The sequence below is a fragment of the Sipha flava genome, unplaced genomic scaffold (assembly GCF_003268045.1).
Source record: "Sipha flava isolate LNK unplaced genomic scaffold, YSA_version1 259_pilon_pilon, whole genome shotgun sequence".
Taxonomy (NCBI): domain Eukaryota; kingdom Metazoa; phylum Arthropoda; class Insecta; order Hemiptera; family Aphididae; genus Sipha; species Sipha flava.
This window is the reverse complement of record NW_020272920.1, coordinates 471670-481949: the sequence shown is the minus strand read 5'-3', so window position 1 is coordinate 481949 and position 10280 is coordinate 471670. Positions and strand designations below refer to the sequence as shown.

Sequence of the window (10280 nt, the reverse complement as noted above, 5' to 3'; positions counted from 1 at the left end):
AATAAAATTAAAGACAGTGAAACATTTAATGCAGAAACAAAAGTTGTTTCTGATAACTCAAAAGTACCATATGATATTACTACATTAAACGAACATACAAAATATAATTATAGATTTTTGAATAAAACTGATTCGTCAGATATTTTTCAAATGGGATTAAACTTTAAATTGTTTCCTAAATATATAAAGCGATACCTTAATAGTTTGGAACTCGACTTTTTACAACTGATGAACGACCGTAATGCAGTTGTTGCGCTTGATAAGCCTAATAAACCGAAAATTAGAGGATTAAAAATTGTTGACGACATTATAAAGAATATTAAGAATATTTTGAAATTAAACATGAATAATAATATTGAAATTAAAACAAGCATAAATAAACCTTTAGCTGTTCAATTTTTAACTGTTGATTTTAATGCTATAAATGTTCTAAATCGTAAATTGGAGGGTGTATACAGAAGAATGAAATCAGTTGGATTGACAATAAATGATAAAACCAAAGAAAATCAAAGTATACATGAAAAATCTGCAACAAATTTAAGTGCACAATATTACAATGATCATTTAGAACTTAGTCATTCCAATCGTTTTCTTACCGATCTTAAACCACTTAAACCTATTGGTACTGTTGATAATATTCCACCGACTGAAAACAAATTATTTGATTTGTCACAACGCATTAGAGAAATAAATCGATCAATCAGTTTATCACCTCCTACAAAAGAAAGCAATGCAGTGTCTAACAAAATAAATACACCATCTCAAGAAAAGTCTTTAGAAAATTACAGTTTGAATAATTTAGTTGATCTACAAGATAAAGAAATTACAATACCAGATATTAATTTACAAGGTACAGAATTCCTTCCTGATACATCGACTCCTGTGAATAATAGTTATTCTAATAACACTCACATGAAAATTGATAATGGTGATCAAGAAGAAAAAACTGAAAACAAATATTTTTTAAGAACATGTCCCAAATCAACTGATCACTTTATTGCACCGTTGAGACCTACTCCAGTTAAAAAGAAATCAAGTCGTGTCAAGACTAACTGTAATGCTGACTTATTTGTTACTAAAGGAACTGGTAAAAAAAAAGTGGTATTCCAGTATAAAGTGCATTCGATGTTCAAAGCTAATTCGAATGAATTAATAAAAAAATTAATTCCAGAAAGTATAGACTGTGAAAATAATAATAAACACAAAGAAATTTCTGTTGATATTTCAAATGTGATACCTAAACAAAATTATAAACCTTGTCGCTGTGGAATATTTCCGTCTCAAGTTCCACCTTCTTGGAATAATTCATTACACAAGGATATACATCAGAATTTGCATAAAATTAAATTTAAAAGTCAAACGGTCATTGATGTGATAAATAAAATTAATGATAACGGATTTCTGTATGATATAATTAATGTAACAACAAATTCTAATAACGATAAACATATTAACTCGACATTGAATAATATAAACCAATTTATTAACCTAGAACTGAATAACTCAACAAAAACCATTAAAAATTTAAAAAATCATTCAATATTCATGGCTGTAAATCCCAATTCTGAAATAATTGGGTATTTAGAAATAGAGCCAATAAAGAATGCTTGCATATTTAAAAATAATGAACTTTCAGAGAACTTGATTAACGTTAAATTTGGTGTATTAAAGTTGTGGGTGATGATCAAGTATAGAAATAATGGAGTAGCATCAAATTTATTGAAACAATTTTGCTATGGAAAAAATTTAAGTATAAACGACGTGGCTTTTGCCTATCATAGTGGTCAAGGAATTTCATTTATCAAAAATTATTTTAAAAATAATTCTGTGTTAATTTATTGAACTGTTTAACTTATTGTTTTGTTTATTATTTATTTTTTTAAATGTTCATTACTTAATGTTTACTTTAAATATGCACTTGAGTTCGGTTGATTGTATTCATATTTAAAGTAATTAAAATGTTCTTAAATATCTTATAAAACAGTGTTGTATCTTTTATAGATAAATTATGGATATGGGTGTAACTGTTCGTATTTATTTATAAAAATTACCTATCTTCTTTGCGTATTCTTTTTATTTGAAAATTTTTTCCACCCTTGATTGATGAAGCTTTACGCTGTTTCGGACCTTCGGCTTTCGGTCGTTTCTAATTGTTGTTTGTCTAGATACAAGTCTAACTTCGTTAATAACATTCCTACAGTCATTTTTGTATATTTTTTCTTCCTTTAATTGGTTTGTGTTCTCACACAGCCATAATTCAGAGTCATAAATGATGTAACGCAGTATCAACACCATTTGTGATATATACTTGAAGTTATCAACAGGTTTAATAGATCCACTCTGGAAAGTAAAATTTTTATAGCTTCTAATGTCTTTCTTAAAGTTTTTAAAGCCTTTTTCTAGTGAACTAAAATATGCCGTTGAACTGGTGAACAAGCAATTGGTTTTTACTATTTTTATGAAATATGTGTTTACGTCTCCAGGAGTCATAACACATTACTTCTGATATCTCTCAATAATCTATAAACATACAAAATGATGACACTCTATGGATGATATTTTTATAAAATTTAACTTTTCAAACCTTTGAATCAGTAGTTAATAATTTTAAATCGCTTAGTATTGATGTGTATCGAATGTTAAATCATTTATAAATGTAAGTATATTTACTATAAATAATTCATACATCTATAAAAAATGTATATAAAAATAAAATATACTCGTAATAATTATACTTTGATAATAATAATATTAATAAAATAGGTTTGATGCATCTCAGTACAAAAGTGCAAGTAAAATTTAAACATAATTACTTTTCTTTGAGTGATGGGTACCTAGCGTTTATTTTATACACCAAATCACCTGTCTAATTGTTCTTTTTGGACTTTTCAAGGTCGAAGAAGAGAAGGATATCGCTCTTCGCTTCTAATTTCAATATTTATTTAAGTGTGATTTATACTTTCAACTGCGACGGCGGTATGTGATTGAATATCTTGCAAAGGTTTTATGATAGAATTAAAGGTACAATATATTTGGTTATTTCTTATACTTACTTTAGAAGAGATACAAACGGTTATACTTATTCGAATCCCAGCAAATATACTAGTAATAAATTCTTTGACTACCGTCCAATCTAAACCGTCAAATCCACAACCGATTTTTGGAATTCATAATTCTGTTAAGTTCAATACTTTCATTTTTTCTAATAGAGACTTGAGAGCCACTGATAACGATTATATTGTTGGTTTTCCGCCACTGCATTTTTTTGTTACCAAATAAAAAGCGGTCTCATTACGTTCGTTGACAACTACTCAAACATTTCCTACGGTTAGATTTTGGTTGAACAGTTGCCAACGACGCCGAAATAATGTCTAGAAATCGATCGAAATCATTGTTATTGACCCGACAAACATTGTTTTATCATATAAATTATTTCTAGAGAATATTTTGCTAGAAAAAAATAACTAATTTAATATAAGTGTATAAGGATGTGGTGTATAAGTGGAAGAGGTATGAAGTGCTGTGAACAGTGACGGAATATAAAAATAAAAATACATCAAACATTTATTTTTTTAATAATTTATTAAAATTGATCCAATAAAATTATATATATCGCTAATTATGACAATATTAGTAAAAAACAATATCTATCTCTTAATTCAACAGAGTGCACAATATTTTTTGTTATACCATCTTTCGCCAACACAAACTGGATGGTTCGAGAGCACGCCACGTATTATTGTCCGTGTGAAAAATATGATGTGCTCAAATCTAAGCCACGGACAGACATCGTTTGACCTTGAGACTTATTGCTAGTCATTGCAAATGCCAATCTAATTGGAAATTGAAGGCGTTTAAATTGTATTGGCACATCTGTGGGTATAATAGGGATTCACAGTAATAATATATTTTCACCTCAGAATTTTCCATTTAAAATTATGGCTTCGATAACATTTTTCATTCATTTTTTAACGACTTATCGCGTGCCGTTGTACAACCGTGGTGGGTCAAATTACGAAGCAAAATAACCGGAGATCAAACCTTCAATTGTAAATTATGTGGTGGCATACCTGGTAAATCCAATGAGTTTAAAAACTCTGTTGGACAATTTACAGCTTCAGTAACATCGCAAACTGTATCAATAGATTTGTATACTACCAAGTCTCCTGGTAACAATTGTTGTATCTTGAGATTCAATTCGTTGACGTCCACATTTTTTGCTGCTAAAATTACTCGTTCTGCAGCATGCTAGCCACACATGATTTGTGTATTGTCTGTGTGCATTGGGAAATATCTGGTCAATGAGAGCATCTTGTAAATCAATGATTATGCAGAAACCGGTCGGTAATTGTATGCAATTAACGCAAGTTAAACACAATTTAACACATAGTACACATACGAGTAGTTCGTATAGCATTTGAAAAGTTTTCTTAACCACTCGAAACACGGAGAAACACAATCATATGCTAGATAATACGGCAAGGATGTACAAATGGTAATCATTTTTTAGTGATTTGTTAGAATTAAAATCACTTGTATCTTTCGTAAATAAACCTAACATAAACTAAATAATCATCATCAAAAAGATTAATTATGAATTTAATTTAATTACGAATTAAATGTACAAATATTAATTTTACTTCCAGAAACGACAAAATATCACTGCACTACTTGAAACTTAATAGGATGTGTACAAAAATGCTGCGTGGTGTGTTTGTTGTTAAATTTTTCAACATCCGTGAACATGTTACACCATATTCTGTTAACCATCTTAAAAAAAATAATTAAAAAAATAATGTTACACCATCGCTTATCGTTTTCAAAAAAAAAAAAAAATGATGTATAGTAAATGTAACACCAAAGAAATTAAACGAAAAACAACCGTACCATAGGGTTGATAGAAATTCAATACATAGATAATTGTAAAAAAAAAGTCATTAAAACTTTTGCCAAAAGTTATATCAAACTTGAAACATTATTTGAGTAAGTATCAAAAACGTTTAAATAATCTATGAAATAAAAACCATTTACGAACACGAATCGTCTGTAATGTTTTAATAAATGTCCATGATAACGGGTTTTTTTTTTTTACTTTTCAGTAGTTTTCATTCAATTTATTGATACTATACTATTTGTTTTTGAAAAAAATTGAATAATAAGAATCCGATTTATTGTATAGGTGCCATTTTGTAATATTGTATTAAATATTTGCGAAAACTAATGACTACCCAATAGCGTTATGATAAATGATAAGAGATAATTTTACCTAATCATCTAATTTTGAATAATAAAAACCTTTTTCTATAGCTCGTAATACTGTAGCTATCATAATAATATTGTTCCAGGATAAATATATACCATATAACAATTTAACTACGTTCCCCTCATTGTCGTAGAAACAAGATTGTTTGAAACTTCTTTGCTTACCTTTATGCATACAGAATACTCGTACATTATGTTTCGTTCAAACTTTCATTCATGATCTCTTTGAATAAATATTATCACAATTGAACGAATATTGTGTCGTTGTAATCATATGAGGATTTTACGAATTTAATGTATTGAAATATATATTTTTTGTGGATTATTTCGATTTTGACAAATTAAAATATTAATTTTCACTCTAAACCTAATTTTTTCATTGTTGTACAAGTTCATTAAGATTTTTTTCTTCGTTCAATTAGCTTCACACGAAAGCTGTCAAGGAAAAATTATTTATTCACTTTATAGTTGACCGGAATATATATATATTATAATATTATTATATTATTATTATATATATATAATATATATATTATTAAATAATTATTTTTTTATTACAAAAAATCATCTTTCCATCTTACAAATAAACTTTGATATTGTCACCGATAAAGATTTTTCATGCATACAATGAAACATACAATTTTATTTGCTTTTGTGATTTTTGTAACAAATATTCGGATGTAATAATCAACTAAAAGTACAATTTTTTTTTATCTTTGGTCTCATAACAACTTCGAAATATATCTTGTTTTTTTTATGAAAATATAATCACAATCGGTTAGCATATGTTATAGTATCGAACACTGTAAGCCTGTATAACCTATTTATACTTACATTTCTAATGATATGAACCCTCCTACTACGTCTTATACAGTATACGATTAGATGCTAAATCTTTACTAATACGTGACAAGACGCATTTTCTCTCGCCTTGTTAACGAACCGTTTTATTGACGGCATCGAAGTGTTTAAAGTAGATCTTTCAATTTAAACTTCAAATTATAGTGAAACAACTCAGCGTAATACGACAATGGGTTGTATACTTTTTACTTAACATCGACGATTTACTAAGATTTTTGTGTGTATTACTCAACAGCAGAAAACGGTCCAATGTATATTGTTGCCACAATCAATTAACATATAACACAAAATCTTATAAGGAGTACGTGACGTTGTAACCAAACAGTGACACTTGTAATAATTATTTGAATACATCAGTAATGATTTTTACATTACAAACAGTATCAATAAAAAACACTTTTGAATTAAAAATTATCAATTTATTTATATGGATACACTTACCAATTTTTTTACTAAAATCAACTGAAAATTTTGATAACAGATTAAAATCTACCGAGCTCAAAACATATACAGAATTAATTTCTCCTCGAAAATTAAGATAACCAATCAATATTTGTATGAGATCCACCGGTAAAAGGCAATAAGAACTAAGTGAAATATAACTACTATGTGATAACTGACAGTTGAAGGATTCAATAGCTTGTGTTCCTTTAACCATTTAGTAATGAAATATTTAATTTATAAATTTTGGTACAAGCAAAATTTAAGAACAAAAATTTTAAACAGGTAATGACTGAATGGTTTTTTTAAGATAAAAGTATCACTAAAGAAAATTGTGTTCACCGAGCAACAAATGCGTAGGACTTGTTCCCTAGTCGTATCACTCATCAACATACATAATTTTGATGATATAAAAATTTGATGCCATAACAACACTCATAATGTATAGTTATAATCTTACATTTGCCAGAATCCTGCACTATTCTCATCAACTTGGGTAATTATAATTTATGAATATCGATCAGTTTCGATTAGAGCTCTTAAAACACGTGTCACGGAATTCACGTGTACACGTGAAATACATGTTTATCCAAAATATATATCCATTTTTCCAATGGTAAAATTAGTAATTTTATGTTATACACTTGAAGTTTTAATAAAATATTAATAGTACAGTATTAAGTTAAGGATATACGTTTTTATTTTGGATTTTACACGTGACACGTGAATTCCGTGAATTCACGTGTATTAAGAGCTCTAGTTTCGATATTCATAAAAAATAATCACACAATTGGACGAGAATATTACAGGAATGTGGCAAAAGTAAAATCGTAACTACATATTATGACAATTATTAACGCTAAAAATTTATTTCATATTGGTGACGAGCTACACAATTATAGATCAAAGAGACCCACGTATTTGACAATAAGTGTTCATTAATTTTTTATTAATGTTACTTGTGCCAACATTTAAAAATTGAATATCACATTAATAAATAGTCAGAGGGATACTAGCGCTTATTTGATTGAATGCTTTAAATATCATCAACCAAGTGTCGCTGACATTATGTTGCTTAGCCCCAATATCTCACTTGACTCATTATGCATTTTTCCGGTTGATATTATATGTATTTTTTTATCACCCCTGCTATGCGCTCTCGAGTTTAATCTCAGACGTTTACTTTTGTTTGTCTTTATTTTCTAGTACAGGATTTCCAATATAACCAGTGGTTTGCGCTCATTCGTGTAGCAAACTCAAATTATCCACGTCCTATGCAATAAATTCTTACGCAAAATGACTGGTTTGCAATTATTTACAGAATTATTTACTAAGTATAATAAATGAATCAATGATTGCTGAAACGTCACGAGTCACATATTTTATGAAATTGAGATATTAGTGAAAAAGTAAACTATATAATAGTATTATTATCTCAATTTCATAGAATATGTGTGACTTGTGACGTTTCTGCAATCATCAATTCGACTCTTATAGTTTGTAAATAAGACTGTGAATAATTTCAAAACAGTCATTTTGCGTAAGAACACCTATTAAGAAATATTTTTTGTAATATATTCAAACAATTTAAAATAGGAGGGAGAATGAACATTGCGATTTAGATGCAAAAAACGTTTGAAATTGAGAAATACCAAAGGTATTTTTAAAATTTGAAAATCGAAAACTATCTTTAGAGCGAAACTATAAAATACTTATAATTATAAAACGCTTGATATTAGACACGGACATCAAACAAACAAAATATCTCCTTTGTTCGAAATTGCTAAGGACAATGGATATATTATTTTTTTCCTAATAAGCTTTAGAACCTAACTAAACTTAATACACTCTACAAAAGTAGTAGTTTATACCAATACACACTACTGTGAATCCCAAATAACCTAATACGAAACGGTCCTGTTGGAAATACTCGTACCAGCTCTTTGCAGTTTTTAAATACTCATGCATTTTAGCATTCATTGCATCTGTAATAGTGGTTCGAGAACTCAGTGAAAATGAGTCGTATAGAAGATTTTGCTCGTTGATTTTTTCATTTTGCTCCGGTTCATCATGCAGTGGTTCCAACTCGTCAATTTTTAACTTTGACTCGTCAGTCTGTACATCTGGCTCACCAACCTTTGGATCCCGCTACAGTTTGACAATCAGTGGCATTTAGCTCTTGTTTGTCTATTTCATACTTTAAATCACCAATTTTTATTACCTGTTCGTTGATAATTGTATTTAGCTCAACCTCATCAGTCGGACTCTCCGGTTCATCGATATTTGACTTTAGCTGGTCGATTTTAAGCTGAATGATCTGAAATCCCGGTTTGACGATAAGTTACATCAATACATATTGTAAAATGTATTACCATATACAATATTTCTAATAGATTTTAGCTATACATTATCTATTAATTTATAATATTTTAATAATACATAGTGGTGTTTACAATAGCATTTAATCAAATTAATATTAGTCACTAATTATTAGTTATTAAATATATAAATCTTGATAAGAACATCGCAACATCAAATAATTGTAATGAATTATATAAGATTATTATTTAATTGTTTTTAATAAAGAATAGAAATCATAATTAATATTCACCGTTCACTCTACACTTCCTATTAAAGGAAAAGGTAATAAAATATTTATCATAATTTAGTAATCTCACCTGCTGATGAGTTTGATTGATCATTTTAATACAAAATTGCAATACCACCTCCTCTAATTCGGTAATAGACTCGAAGTAAAGTTGTTTCGGCTCTTTATACGTATGTTGCTCATCAATAATCTCATACGTCAACGGTGATGCTAAAAACAAAAAAAATATCAAAAGAAAATAAACAGTTGGAAAATGACTATGATTTATGCTTATGAGCTTACAAGCGTTTATTTAAAGTAAATCATATTTTAAATTCTTTCCTTTAGTAAAATTTACCTCGCGTGTCTTGCATCAAAGTCTCATTAATTTTCTTGCCGTTGTTAATTCCTTCAATTGCGTTATCGTCTATTCTTTTGGAATCTGCTACGACCTTTTTATCTAATGCACTTTCTAATCACACACATTCAATTTATTTTACTATCATTACATTCTACCACAGAAGTAAAAAAACTATTTACTCTTTTTAGTTGTCAATTTTTTTGCAATTGATTTTCGACCCAAAGATTTTTTACCAGACTTATACACATTCTGATAATATAAGATACTAATCTTTGATTTTTTCGTGTTGGCAGACCTTTTCAACTGTGCTACTTTCAACTAGAAAAAAATACGATTATGAGTTAATTTGAGCTAGTAATAATTTTTATAATAAAATGACTTTATTTGCATTAAATACGATCGTATTGTATAACATATGGTAGTGAGCATTCACCTTGTTGTCGGTGATCTTCGCCATCTTTCTTTTCACAGCACTTTTGAACGTTGCGATACTCAACTTCAATATCGCTTGACTCATTTTATGAGCGACCTAAATCGTTATAAATGAAAAAATTGAAAAAAAAAAATGTTATTTTCATATAAAGTGCATTCAGCATATATTTTAACATATTTGTTTCTCATCGCTGTTTCGTTTCGTTTCAAAAGCACTGGAAGCTTATTGTCGCTTCCATTCGTTTTCAATTCTGTCATTTTACGAGAAACCTAAATCACAATCATCGTGCATTATGTAAAATACGATATCTCATCGTACGTCCCTATCAATTGCAC

At 28.5% G+C, this 10280-nt stretch overlaps 1 protein-coding gene across 1 annotated transcript; it reads right to left on the bottom strand.

Annotated features, from left to right (window-relative positions):
• Positions 1–8403: 8403 nt before the first annotated feature.
• On the bottom strand, positions 8404–9969 carry LOC112684971. Its single transcript, XM_025556715.1, has 6 exons — positions 9946–9969; positions 9692–9830; positions 9510–9623; positions 9243–9382; positions 8786–8881; positions 8404–8712 (listed from the first exon to the last, which is right to left on the bottom strand). Exons 1-6 carry the CDS (start codon positions 9967–9969, stop codon positions 8404–8406), a joined length of 822 nt encoding a protein of 273 aa, XP_025412500.1.
• Positions 9970–10280: the final 311 nt, after the last annotated feature.